Here is a 15,555-nt window from a genome sequence, read left to right as displayed (position 1 = left end):
CATGTAATACTTTATTTACTTATTTACTGCTGAATAAAACTAGAGGCTCTCAAGAGCCTGTATCGCTCCCCTGATTCTACTTGGGTTTTTGAAATCATATAAAAAGATAAAATTTGGCTACAAAGTAACAACACTTGACCAGCACCTCATTAAGAAAGGAACATTTATGCTATGTTTGCTTTCATTCAATTCAGTGGGTCTCTAAAAGAAGACATTTGTATGTATTTCCCATAGGGTCTTATGTTAAACCAAGTCCCCTGCTGGAAGCCACCTTGGTTGATTGATTAGCTACAAAGTAACAACACTTGGTCAGCACCTCATAGGGAACATTCATGCCATGTTTGGTTTTATTCAATTCAGTGGTTCTCTAAAAGAAGTCATGTGTATGCATTTTCAATAGGTTCCTATGTTAAACTAAGTCCCCCGCTGGTGGCCATCTTGAATGATGGATCGGCGAAAAAGTAACAACACTTGGTCAACACCTTATAAGGAACATTCATGCCATGTTTGGTTTCATTCCATTCAGTGGTTCTCTAAAAGAAGTCATTTGTATGCATTTCCCATTGGGTCCTATGTTAAACTAAGTCCCCTGCTGGTGGCCATCTTGAATAATGGATCGGCTACAAAGTAACAACACTTGGTGAGCACCTTATAAGGAATATTCATGTCATGTTTGGTTTCATTTCATTCAGTGGTTCAATAAAAGAAGTCATTTGTATGCATTATCCATTGGGTCCAATGTTAAACTAAGTCCCCCGCTGGCGACCATCTTGGATTATGGATTGGCTACAAAGTAACAACACTTGGTCAACACCTTATGAGGTACATTCCTGCCATGTTTGGTTTCATTCAAATCAGTGGTTCTCGAAAAGAAGTCATTTGTATGCATTTCCCATTGGGTCCCATGTTAAACTAAGTCCCCGCTGGCGGCCATCTTGGATGATGAATCGGCTACAAAGTAACAACACTTGGTCAGCACCTCATAGGAAACATTCGTGCCATGTTTGGTTTTATTCCATTCAGTGGTTCTCTAAAAGAAGTCATTTGAATGCATTTCCCATAGGGTCCTATGTTAAACTAAGTCCTCCACTGGCGGCCATTTTGGATGATGGATCGGCTACAAAGTAACAACACTTGGTCAACACCGTATAAGGAACATTCATGTCATTTTTGGTTTCATTCCATTCAGTGGTTCTCTAAAAGAAGTCATTTGTATGCATTTCCCATTGGGTCCAATGTTAAACTAGGTCCTCACTGGCGGCCATCTTGGATGATGGATCGGCTACAAAGTAACAGCACTTGATCAGCACCTCATAAGGAACATTCGTGCCATGTTTGGTTTTATTCCATTTAGTGGTTCTCTAAAAGAAGTCATTTGTATGCATTTCCCATAGAGTCCTATGTTAAACTAAGTCCCCCGATGGCGGCCATCTTGGATGATGGATCGGCTACAAAGTAACAACACTTGGTCAGCACCTCATAAGGAACATTCATGCCATGTTTGATTTTATTCCATTCCGTGGTTCTCTAGAAGAAGTTCAAAATGTAAAAAGATTACGACGACGACGGACGACGGACGCCAAGTGATGAGAAAAGCTCACTTGGCCCTTCGGGCCAGGTGAGCTAAAAAAGAAGATGTGGTATGATTGCCTATAAAACAATTCTTCACAAGAGACCAAGATGACACAGAAATTCACAACTAAAGGTCAACGTATGACCTTCGATGATAAGCAACCACATATTATATAGTCACATATAAGAGGTCCTGGAAATTAATTCAAACAACAGAAACTAACGGCCTAATTAATGCACAGAGAAATACACGAAAAACAAATATTTCACTCAGCAACAAACGACAACATCAACATTACAAGCTCCTGATGTAAGAACATAGAAATAGAGTTATGGAAACTCAAATCGGTTACAATGTAAAAATGCATTAACTTATTAAAATGGTTGTTTGCACTTTATGTTCTGTGTCAGGAAATGAATACTTGAAAATCCAATATAATATCCTAAAATATGAGATATCTATTGTTACTACGCCTGGGAAAAATATTTACACAATTTAAAGTGGCAAATGAATTGAGTCTTCTCGCATTTACAACGAACTTTATAATGTCGCTTTTAGAATGATATGAATCTGTTATATTTGACTTTACATAAAACAACATAGGTACTTTGATTTGACCGACAAAATGATTTACCTGATAAATCTACATAGAAAATCAATCAGAAAATATTGTTCTACAGAAATAAGTTCATCTTGTGTTCGAGATTTCATTATTATCCTCTAGTGTGTTGAGTATGAAAACAAAGTTTAAAAATGTTTTCAGTATGTTTTAAGTGTAGAATTTTAGTTTCTTACTACAACCAAACAAGAAGAAAGTCTCTTTTTCAAATAGTTACATGTATGTGCAGTAAGCCTTTCTTCCCATCTTACTTATAGTGTAAAATATGTCGGAGTTTGTTTCGAAATAATTTCAAAAACCTAGGAAATGGCAAGAATTACAGGTAAGCCGCCCTATATTATACTACTACACTTTAAATGTATGGTATGTTTCACCTTGAAATGATAAAGCAATTGAAAACATGCGATAAATTAAACCAAAGACAATAGTTTAAAACAATTGATAATTATAAGAAAATAAGAGGAATTGTAAGCTGTTTATACATTGTTAATCTTTATGTTCGTTCGTCTATTTGTATCTCTTAAAAATCTACTAAACTATTATGAGATGTATTATAGATTTACAGAAAAAGTTGTTGAACTGTTCTCCTGACACATTACGAACAGTTTCTAACGGGCAAAGTTCTACCTCAAAATAGTTTTAGACAGTTCTAACTTTAAAAGGTTTTGGACATTTCTAAACATAAAAAAATTTGACAAGTCTAATCCAATATTGTCTACATAAGAAAATGCCTTTTCGAAGTCAAGAAATATGACAGTTGTTGTTCATTCGTTTGATGTGTTTGAGCGTTTTATTAAGCCATTTTATTAGGGACTATCTGTTTTGAATTTTCCTCAGAGTTCAGTTTTACCTTTTGTACTCTTTAAGAGATTCCAGTATACCAATGCAATTGAAAATGGAATGGGGAATATCTCAAAGAGACAACAATCTGAACAAAAAACCAGCTATCGTATGAAGTCCACCAGCTGTTCGACAGATCAAATTTGACATGTTCACCCTAGAACAATTCATAATTGTTATTTCTAGTTTGGTCAGTTTTTATCTACTAGTATCTAAATTGTAATTTGCTTACATCATTCATTGTCTTTATTTTATAGACTTAAGTTTAATCAATTTTAGTGATGACGATGTTAAATTGCAGGGATTTTTTTTTAAAACGACATTAAAAAATCCATTTCAGTAGAACTAAACAACTTTTAATGTAAACTTGTAAATAAACAGATCAGTGGAAGTTGACCTTATGTCTTTGTCATTCTTTTGTATGAGTAACCGCTAGATTTTTTTTTAAAGAGAAACAAAAAATGCGGAAAATGTTGGATATAATTCATATCAAAGTGGTCAAAACTAGTTTTCTAAACAAAATTATAATCACAACAACTTGTAAAATAGGACTTTCACAAGACAACACCACATGTCATTTAAATTTGACACAAAATTAAGATTACATGGATACATAAAGGACGACACAAAAAACCTTGCATAAATATAAGTATATGTGTTAGGAGTATCAATGAGACAACTCTCTATCTACGTCACCAGTTGAAAAAATAAACAATTTGAGATAAAACTACGGTCTTCAACACGGAGCATTACCTCACACCGAACAGCAAGCTATAATGTACCCTAAAAAAGTGTTAAACTATTCAAGCAGGAAATATTTATTTTACCCACTGCTTTGCTAAATACTGTAATAGGAAGATGCAGTGTAAATGTTATATAAGTTTTGGGGAAAATGTAAAAAAGGGACGAAAGATACCAAAGGAACAATCAAACTTATAAATCGAAAATAAACTAACAACGCCATGGCTAAAAATGAAAAATACAAACTATAGTACACATGACACAATATTGAAAACTACAGAATAAGCAACACGAACCCCACCAAAAACTAGGGGTAATTGCAGGTGCTCCAGAAGGATAAGCAAATCTTGTTCTCCATGTTTCACTCGTCGTGTTGCTCATGTTATAACAAATCCGGTAAAAAGTATTATTCGGAAGGTCACTTTCATGAAAAGGAAGGGAATTGTAGTTACGACGTAAGGAACATATCCGATATTTTCTGTGAAACAGTCATTCCATAACGGTCAACCAACTTATGATGGCGTCCGTAAAAATTACCAATGGATGATTTCAACTTCACCATTTGGAACTCTTAGTTTAGTAGCTATCTTGTGAGCAGCAACCTCTATCAAGAAAATCATGCTGGGAAAAACAAGCACGGGTATATCGTATCAATTGGGAGATATATACCCCGTATACAGGTGCTGCTTAGGTAGCAATACACAGTTATATGTTTGGTTTCGCATTTTGAGCCCAGTGGATTTTTCAAATATGAAAGTTATTGTGTAATAAAATTCATTTTTAGACAACTGAGTACTAATTAAGCCTTCAAAGATGGTTCATAAGCTTATTATTTTTTACATGTTTTATGGGCTATTTTCTGTTTGACTCTCCGTATTTGCATAGCCAGACCGGCCAATGGTAAAGAAATAAATGTATTGTTTACAAACATTTTTTTTTCTACACGACGTTTTTGACGCAATTTTACAAAAAAAAAAGAGATGAAAGACATCGGATTTTCTGAAAGATATATGTAAACTGTTTCAGATAAGTTATTACTTCAAGCGATTGAAATTCTATTTTTAGTCAAACTTTGGGAAAATATGTGACATCTTTTTCCCCCTTTTTTGCAATATTTTATAGCAAATAAATGCAGATTGTTGCCATGGATTCACCCAAAAGAAATGATATTTTACCATTTGATATACTGAATATTAAATCTATGGAAGTTTCTGATTACATACACATGCACATATGACACAAACAGCAAGCTAAATAGTGCAAGAAAGCAATGAATAGGGGGATGGTAAAATTTATTAGGGCAATACATTTGAATTTTTTCCTAACTGTTTATTGCTTATATGTTGCTACTTAGAAATGGAAAGTTCAGAATTGGTAAGCTGAACTCATCTCTTTTGTCGTAAAATTTGGTTTTTAACCGAAATATACACAAAATATTTGACTATTGAACCATGGTTATTCTACTAGTTGATGTTGTTCAGCTGATTCACAAACAAATAGTAACCCAATAATGTAATAGATCACCCGTGAGGCATTACTTTAAGATATTGATCCAAATAAATATGAGTTCTAATTATTTGTTACTTCATGTTGAAAAGGGTTTGATCTATTGGAAAAAGTAATATAAGAAAAAATACTGAACTTCGAGGAAAATTCAAAACGGTAAGTCCCTAGTTCAATGGTAAAATCAAAATCTTAAACATATCAAACTATGATAATAGTTATCAAAAGTACCAGGATTATAATTTATTACGCCAGACGCGCGTTTCGTCTACATAAGACTCATCAATGACGCTCAGATCAAAAAAGTTGTAAAGCCAAACAAGTACAAAGTTGAAGAGCATTGAGGACCCTAAATTCCAAAACGTTGTGCCAAATACGGCTAAGGTTATCTATTCCTTGGATAAGAAAATCCTTAGTTTTTTCAAAAAATTCAAAATTTTGTAAAAGAAAATTTATAAAAATGATCACATAATTGATATTCATGTCAACTACTGGGCTGGTGATACCCTCGGGGAAGAAACGTCCACCAGCAGTGGCATCAACCCAGTGGTGTAAATAGTTATCAAAGGTACCAGGATTATAATAACAACTGTCACATTCCGTTATTCCTGACTTGGTACAGAAATTTTTCTTTGTAGAAAATAGTTGATTAAACCTGGTTTGATACATTGTAGCTAGCTAAATCTCACACTTGTATGACAGTCGCATTAAACTTTTCATTATATTGACAACGATAATTGAACAAAACAAACGGACTTTAAAGGTAAAAGTGTAAAAAAATATGGGTACAGTAGTCAACATTGTGTGCTACTCTAAATCTATATAAAAAAAAAATATATGTAATAAAGAAGCACAAAAAGGCATATACACAAGCACATTAGCGAAAATTGAATACTAAAATACAAGCATGTGTGTTTATCTTGGGTTTTCTCTATTGATTGAGGTTTAGAAGTTGAACATCAGTAAAGAACTGTTATCATAACCTAGCATCTATTATTCAGTGTATGAAGCACCAAAATGTATTCATTTTTAAAATAAGGTGTTTATGTTTGATGTTCTATTTCTCGTTTCAGTAATACTAAAGATTATACTGTTGTTTACAGTTCAAACCAATGCAAGCAGTGAATGGAATCTTGTCTTCAAAATAGCTACTGGAGGTAACATTGTCTATAACAAAAACAAATTAGTTATTATAAAAAAGAAGATGTGGTATGATTGCCAATGAGACAACTGTCCACAACAGACAAAAATGACACAGACATTAACACCTATAGGTCACCGTACGGCCTTCAACAATGAGCAAGTCCATACCGCATATTGCCTGGTACCGGATACTACAAATAACAAGACATGTTTTAGGACGGTGCTATTATAAGGTTGTAAGATACATTGTAAATTCATCTAAGGTTATTTAATGTGAATAGATGATAGAAAAGGGTGTTCAATTTAACATCAGTTCATCTAGAAAAAACATGACAGTAAAATATAAGATTTGTTATCTTTAAGATTATTATATATCTAGGGTCAAGTTATACGTGAAGTAAGGGATCAGATTTTTGCTCTATCTAAGCTTATTGTATATAGGATACATTGACACCTGATGAAAGGGAAATTTTTTTGTGTTATATCTAAATTAAAAAAAAATAAGGTAAAAGTCATCAAAGATACTAGGCATATCATTTGGTAAGGCAAACGCGGGTTTAGTACATCATATGGTTTTAAAAACCTTTGCAAATGAGACATGAAGGAAGTGATAAAGGTAGGATAAATTAGCATCTGAACTCAAAGCGTAGCATATTAAACCATGTATGCATATTGCAAAGAAAGCAACATATAAAGTTCTAGCTACAGTTAGTCACGATTGAGGCAACACAATACTGCTAATGTTATAATGAAGACCGTAGTAGTTGACCAAAAAGAAATGTCACATGAACTATACAGTTTCTAATTAAAATTATAGAAGTGCTTTGCTAGATATAAAGTATGTTTAGTAATAGACTTTGTTATCTTGAGTAAAGCTTTGTATCAAAGAGAATATTTGAATTTTAGGTTCTGGTGGCATTTATGATTTATTCACCAATAGCCAGACACAAAATATTGATGATCCCGAAGCACGTTTATTTACATCAACTTCTAAACACTTTAAATCGGTCATTATGAACAACTGGAATTCTGTTGGAATTGAACAAGTAATTATTTATTTAAGAATTTAACAAAATGAATTCAGTTTTATGATTGGATTTTATTTTACATTTTCTACATTCACGTACTATAGAATATATTTTATTGACACTATAACAAATTTATTATATTTTTTTGTATTCTATAGCATCGCAATCATACAGAAACAGCTTTTAACGTTTGTAGATACACATGTCTGTATGACAAAAAGAACTAAAATGATGCATTAGGAACCCTCTCTCTCACTCTTTCCTCCATTTCTGTGTATAATTGTTTGTATCTGTATTTACTCCTTAATACAATGACTTAATGTTATTGAATCCCATTTACAGAGAAAGTTCGAAAAAATAATCATTAAAGATGTCTTACTTTAAAAATAATTAACGACATCGATTCTATTTTAGGTTAAAGTTCTCATCTACAAAAATGGATTAGTTAAAGCATTCTTGATCTTTGACGGCATTGGATCAACAAGCACTAGCTGGTTTTCATTAGATAAACTTTTATCAAGTTCTTATTCTGATTTGAAAGGAGCTGATACAAACAAAATAGGTTTTTATTTCGACTTACAAGGGTTAGTAATACAGTACATATAAACAAGCTTTACTCGCTCTAAAAAATAGTCCAATAAGAAGGAATCTGCACTGAATTTGAGCAATATATTAAAATACATTAAATCTTTGATTGTCGAAGTTAAAATCGTTGATTGTCTGAGTTAAAATCAGTTGATCAGTTTTATACTAATACGAAATACATCTTACCTTTGTATATATAATTGATATAAGGCCTTACACGGCACATATTTGTTTCTACTGAAAGTAATTTTAAGGTCTAAACAATCATATTTGTCCGTTTGATATGTTGAAATTTAAAACTAGTTACTGAGAAATAATGTCCATAATTGGCAATTCACATTCTGTTTAACGAACATATCCCCAAGTTATATGTGATTACATAGAGCATTTGTTATCTCCCAAGACATTATACTATTGTTTCAATTGTTGATGGTTACAGCCTTGAAGATACCAACAATGTAAATTATCGACGTTTTTATGTGAATGCTGCATGGGATACAAGCGGACACTGTCTGGATTCGGGATGGCTAATGGTGTCGGATGTTTTATCCACCGGCGATTGCCAGTACGAGACAAACCATCTTTCTCAAAAACCATTCATTCTCTTTAGTCCGTTTTCTACACAGATTAAGTTTGGTGAAGGTACGTTACACATACATACAAAAGTTGGTTAATGACAGAAAAAACATCATTATCAAATTCTCACAATTAATAGGTATATTCAAGCACCAAAGTAATATTTTGTCAGAATTAAATATATAAAATAACGTACAAAGGTATTGACCAATAACGCATTCGAGTTTAAGTAAACTAATTTAGTCCTTATTCAATTTATTTACTGATTGGCAAGATTGGAGATGATTCCAGTCCTTGTTATATTGATACAAGGGTATATATTGTAAATGTTTTATGACTTCTACGTGTCTTTATTTAGTGTGCCATGTGGTTTATTTCCGTAAATTTATCTGTATCTGAATTTGGTAAGTCGTTTTTGTACATATGTAAATTAAGATATCCGAACAAAATTAAAACAAAAATAAAACACATCTGTTTTTGCTCAGTTCTTTTTTTTTCTTTTTGATTCCTTTGCTCGTTGTAATTCTCATTCATCTTTCCTTAATTTGGCAATTATTTGGACCAAAATCCAGTATATCAGGTTTAAAATTTGATATACTTACACGCGCGTATCGTCTACTCACTCGTGACGATAAACAGTAAATTTACATAAAGTATCAAAACAAAAGTTCTAGGCTGTATACACCTCGTAGACGAAACATCTACCAGTTGTGACATCGACATACTAAATGATTGTAACAACTAATCATAGAAGCCAAGTTTTCCATTTGGTATACAATATGTAGGTGTGCAGAAACCTTTTCAACTGTACAATTACCAGCCTTAGACCGGAAAATACAAAGCATGAAACATTGAAGCATTCCTCTTTGTCGAATATCAGCAACTATAATGCAGCAGATATTTTTTTAACATTAATCTCACATGGAACCCCAAAAGACTGTACAGTCAGATAATGCGATATGATTTACAATAACATAACTATTAATTAAAGACAAATGGCGCATAGCATTCTCATGTTCTTAGCTAGATGCTATATAAAAGAACCACAATTTCTGTGTCATAAGTTTCTATTTGTCACAGTGAGTTTTTTGTTGAATGATATATATAAGCTAAGATAAGGTCGTTGTTTTTCTCGTTTAATTTTCGGTTCCCTTTCTGTTATCCTGGGTCGTGTTGTAAAGATGTAAGCATTGATGAAAGCCTCACATGTACTGATAAATGCAGCTTCATTGAACCTTTTTCTTTGGTGAATATTTATTATTTGTTAACTGTTGTTTGTCATTTTTGCAGTTTTTCGTCATTGCATTGTCATTACGCTTTTCGACATATGTGTTTGAATATTCTTTTAGATCAATCGGCTCTCTTTAAGAATAAAGACCAATGGAAGTTAAAATAACCAGGTGCATTTGATTGCCAATACACAACATAAAAAATTAGGACAGCAACACGAACACCACAAAAAAAAACCAAGGGATTGATCTCATGTGATCCGGAAGGGTAAACATATCCTCTTTCAAATGTGGCTCCATAAGTATTTCTTTGTAAGTATTTATATTTGCTTTTTACCGATTATTCCAATATTAAGTTTGTAATGATGCCTTTTTATATATATCATAGCTAATATGGACGAAATTCTAGCAGATAGTTTAGCAATTTTCGTAAAATGTAAGTACTTACATTAGGTAAATACTAGTATCATGTAATGTTGTCGATAACTGTTTTTACTATGTAGATTAGATGGAAAATAGAAATATGTCGTCTTTAATAACAAATTGCTTTAATAATTATAGAAAAAATAACTTAAGTAAATATATCCACTAAACATACTTGCAGAGAGTTATTATTTTATCATATACTTGTATAAAATATTATTAAAATTTAACTGTTCAATAACATTTGAAAATATCAAAAATCTATGAAAGGATTACAAGGTTTATTCACCAGATTCATAAGAATTTCCATAGCGGGCTGATAAAGGTACCTTTATTGACTGCTTCCGGAATGTTATCACATGCCTTTCCGTTAATTTCCGTGACGTTTACCACATGCAACTTCGTGCATTTCCGGAAAATTGTTTGAAAATGGCAACTGACTGCGGAAAACGGCAAGTGATAAAACTTTTCATAAAACGGTTGAGGAGCATTAAATGAATTAAGTTAAACATGTTTTGAAAGACATAAATAAGTTGACACTATTATTGAAGAACATAATAATTGTTGTGAGAAGATAAATAAAATGCTTGTAATATCAATAAAAACAATTAAAGCTTAAATTTTTTGTTGTTGTCTCTAAATGGCATCTGAAATTGCAAAGGCAAACAATATTAAATTTTAATAGTTCTTGTCTGTATTTCTTTTGCTGAAGTATATGATAAAAAGATAATTACATGTCATTTTTTTCTCCAAATCAGACCCTTTATCGGCCCTCGTGTATGATATTAGCCCTCGAGCCTGCGGCTCTTGGGCTGATATCATAACCTTGGGCCGATAAAGGGTCTGATATGAAAAATGCCATGCAATAATCTATACATATCATACAGAAACTCAAATTCATGTATCATCAAAACTTTGAGAGGATCTAAACATAAGAACGACTTAAAGCAAGCGAATATCAAACCGTTCACTAACTAAACCTTTCATTCTTTTCGAGTTGTAAACAAAATTCTGGAGAGCCATGCCACTATTCTAGTTGAAACCGCAACAATTCTCACACTCACATATCTAAATTTACTGTATACCAGACGGTTTTGTAATTGTTTCGTTATAACAGTCAAAGGCTTTTTACGAAAATATTATTTCGTTATGCAAGTATTATTGACATGAATTAAACATATTTTTCACAGTTCAAACAAGAGTTTGCCGATCTCTCCCAGTTTGTTCACATCCCATTCAGCTCTACGATGCAAAGTTCTGCTATGATCCATGCCCAGAAATCACAACCACTGGATATTCATCTTCCCAGACAGACACTACTGAATCTGCCACAACGCTTCCCACGACTCAGCACGTACCGTCTACAGTACAAACTACTATACCAGAGCTTTCAACGGATATGACGACCCTGCGAGCAACTGCCAGTGCAATCACACAGCTTCTTACTATCAACCACAAACATACAAGCAGTAAGATTTGAATTCAAATACATTATATTTACAACTTTGGATATGTTGGATAAGTTATAATGAAAACAATATAAAAACGACGTCAATTGCTTTTGTAAACATTGCCATTTGATTTATTCGAACATCTATTTGTCACACCATTAGGACACACCTATATGTTATGCTTCGTTTCTTCTTATTGTTATAAACTGGTTTTCTCGTCAATCCAGTGGATAAAATTTGTTGTTATTCTTCTTCTGAATATTTTGTTGTACTTTGGTCACTAGGTTATCTTCATCTTAATCATTTTGTCGGTGGAATTTATGTTGCAAAATCTCAATTTTTTTTTTATGTTTATTGTTTCATGAACTTGTGTGTCTTTACGTTGGTTATTTTGGTTTGCAATGTCAATTCTCACACCTTATGCGTTTGAATGTTCACTTAATTTCATCATTGAATCAAATAAACAACCTTTGAAAATGTTCTATGTGCTTGAGTTGATGGGTTGTAGTGAGAGGTATTCAAAATGTATTGTCGTAAGGATGTATGATGTAAGTCCCTGATAATAATTCATGAACATGTAACTGCTCATACGTTTACATTTGAAAAACAAATGTTTTTCTTGTTTGATTTTCTTTTCAGAATACAAAAGAACCCTTATCAGTGCACCTGATGATAGATATTCGTCCAAAGTGATTGGCACTACAGGAATTATTGTCATCGTGTTTGTTGTTGGATATATTATATGTCTGGACTGTGTCAACCTATATAGAAAAATCAATGTGAAGTGATAGTCACATTTTGATGTTCACATTGGCAAACACCGTATAGTATTTAATTTTAAATTAAGTGTACATTGCAAGAGACCACAATGACAATTATAGGTCACCGTAGGGCCTTCAACAATGAGAAAAACCCATACCGCCTAGTAAGCTAACCCTAAATAGAGGTGTATTTTTGTATGTGGCAATTTAAACCCACACCTAATATAAATCATGTTTTATAAAAACAAAAAAAGGACAGAAATACATCCATTTAACTTCCAAAATTTAAAAAAAATATATGTTTAGTCAAATAACCACTTTATACACGATTACAAATCTGTCTTTTTTACTATGATTAAATATTTTACTGGAAAAACAAACACACATTTCGTTATTTGTTGTCTCGTTATCTCTTAATAAAATGTATAATAAAAACAAAAAATGATTCGTTGTAAATAGAATAATAATGATTTGTGTTTGTATTAAAAAGTTTAACATACTAATTGATTTTGCAATATTGATTGATACAAATAGGGTTTGTCTCATGATTGTTATCCTTCAATATTTTACATATTTAACTTATATTCGAAGTTAATGTGGATTTTTTTTTACATCACTGAACACATATTGGTTGTCAATAATACAGAAACTTAAATAAGAATTAATGATCTATATTAAAATTAAAAGCAATGATTAACTATGTTATTGATTATTACTGAATTTAAGGACTAACGCTAGTTTATATTACAATAAACGTTTTTCTTTTTCGTTTAACTAAATCTAGAGTGTATGTATTGTTAAATGTATGGTTTTGAAAGTATAATAAACAAAATGTGTATATCTGCTTTAAATATATTAGCCCAAAAAAGGAATATATTTTATTCACGTCCATTTTTCTTGATATTTGTAACCTTTTTCCACCTTTTTTAAATGATTTTATTCATGGCGCCACCCCTCGAAAGAAAATTTGGTGTTGAAAAGGAAAGAAAATAGACATAGAGAATATTAAATTTTAATACATTTTGTCAAATTATGTTAACAATCTAGTTTGTATATAGTTATCAAAGGTACCAGGATTATAAATTGGAACGCCAGACGCGCGTTTTGTCTACATAAAACTCATCAGTGACGCTCACATCAAAATAGTTATAAAGCCAAACAAGTACAAAGTTGAGGAGCATTGTATGACGTTACAAATTCATCACTAACGTCGCAATTGGTGGAAATCTCTTTCCCTCAGTTTTTATTGAAATAATTGTCAAATATGTTTCCAGCAAATAAACACAACGTTATCACAGTTGAAATTTTCTTTAAATTCTAAGATCTAAATTATGAGTTATTGAACCAATTCTATTGTTAATCATCTTTCAAAATCATATGCGTAATAGTAAAATTAAATATAAAAGACTGTTATATGTATTATCAAGACAGCTTATTTTTTAGTTTGAAATGATTTTTTAGTATCGGTTTATTATATTAATTTATGTTTCTCCTGATCTATGTGCGAGATTTGTAAACTTCGGTCGCCATTACTTTTATAATTATCTCTTTTTTTCTAGAGTAGAGAACAATAAATATATCGTTTCCGATGACAGATATATATAGATTCTACCACTGCATCGAGTGTGATACGATATTTATCCACTCGAGACAGTTAAATTTTCAAACGCGAGTTAACTGTTAACTGTCGAGAGTGGATACATATCCTATAACACGAGATTTGGTGGTGGAATCTGTTTCTCTAATGATTTTCTAACAATATACAGGCAAACTTATTTCTTATTTTCGAATGATCTACAAAAAGATGTGTTCTTTCAATTTGACGTCATCAGGCATGGTCGCCTTTTTCATGCGGTCACAATATGAAATACAGAGGAAAGCAAAAAAAAAATCGACATCATAATCGGATTTTAACCAATGAAGAACTGAGATCAAACGAACCGCACGTTGATTAAATTTTTTTTATACAATGGGTGCAGAAAGGGGTAAATTGACGAAGAATTAGAGAAAAATATTTATTTTACAAATTTGCGCATTTACATATCTCACTTTATTGCTGTTGTCAATAATTATATGAAGGAACTGCATGCGACTGTCATACAAATGAGAAGTTTAGCTAGCTATAAAACCAGGTTTAATCCCACATTTTCTACATAAGGAAATTCCCGCACCAAGTCAGGAATTTGCAAATTGTTTTTTACATTAGTTTGATGTGTTTGAGTTTATGAGATGCCATTTGATAAGGGCATTTCCGATTTGAATTTTCATATAATTTCGGTTTTCTTGATACTGTATTTTTTATAATTGATTCCAGAAATAAACATTTGACATAAAAGGATGCAATTCTATTTGCCTACAGATAATTGCAGCCGAAAACAATTAACATGTTAATGATGGTTATTGATAAAACACTGTTTAGCATCATCAATGTTTCCCTAGTATACAGACCGTACAGTTTGCCTTTTGAATCCCTATTTTGTGAAAGGTTTCATGCTGTTATTTTTTTTAATTTTATTTGCCCTTTTCATTTTGCTGTAAAAGGCCTTGATATGCAAAGTATGAAACAATTTAATTGAGATATCCAACGGCCTGATTTATAACTAAATAATTTACGAAAAACAAATTAACAGCGGTTAACTAACGACAACCTCTGAACTACAAGCTCCTTACTTGGAACAGGCACAAAAAGAATGTTGCGCTCCACCCTCCCCTAAACTGGAACATTTGTGTAACAGTTCAACCTAAAAACAAACTATAAAAATTGTTAAAAAAAAAGCTTAACTCATCAGATGGGGACAAATGAAAATACAGCAAATAATTTAAAAAAAACGTAGTTGACGTGAACGGGTACTTACCTAACAATCTAAAAATACAAAGCGGTCGTGGAATGGTACGCACAAATCCCCCATAAAACAAAAATATATTAATTACAGATCTACGAATACTCACAGTTAATGACAGCTACATGTAGTTTAAAGTAAATGACAATTAATGAAAAGTTTTACCAATTAGAACAATATTCATGGATTTATTTACTAGTTTATTGCGACATATGTGTGTTTGACGAATTCCAGTAAACGAGG

General features: G+C 32.1%; 1 protein-coding gene across 1 annotated transcript; it reads left to right on the top strand.

Annotated features, from left to right (window-relative positions):
- Positions 1-2,219: 2,219 nt before the first annotated feature.
- LOC143056491 (uncharacterized) lies at positions 2,220-13,154 on the top strand. The gene is made up of 8 exons (XM_076229565.1): positions 2,220-2,514; positions 6,350-6,433; positions 7,326-7,465; positions 7,862-8,031; positions 8,472-8,674; positions 10,226-10,273; positions 11,451-11,729; positions 12,351-13,154. Exons 1-8 carry the CDS (start codon positions 2,499-2,501, stop codon positions 12,497-12,499), a joined length of 1,089 nt encoding a protein of 362 aa, XP_076085680.1. The 5' UTR covers positions 2,220-2,498; the 3' UTR covers positions 12,500-13,154.
- The last annotated feature ends 2,401 nt before the right edge of the window (positions 13,155-15,555 follow it).

Source organism: Mytilus galloprovincialis, chromosome 13, assembly GCF_965363235.1.
Source record: "Mytilus galloprovincialis chromosome 13, xbMytGall1.hap1.1, whole genome shotgun sequence".
NCBI classification, from domain to species: domain Eukaryota; kingdom Metazoa; phylum Mollusca; class Bivalvia; order Mytilida; family Mytilidae; genus Mytilus; species Mytilus galloprovincialis.
Note: the sequence above shows the minus strand (reverse complement) of the source record. Positions and strands in the feature narration are given on the sequence as shown.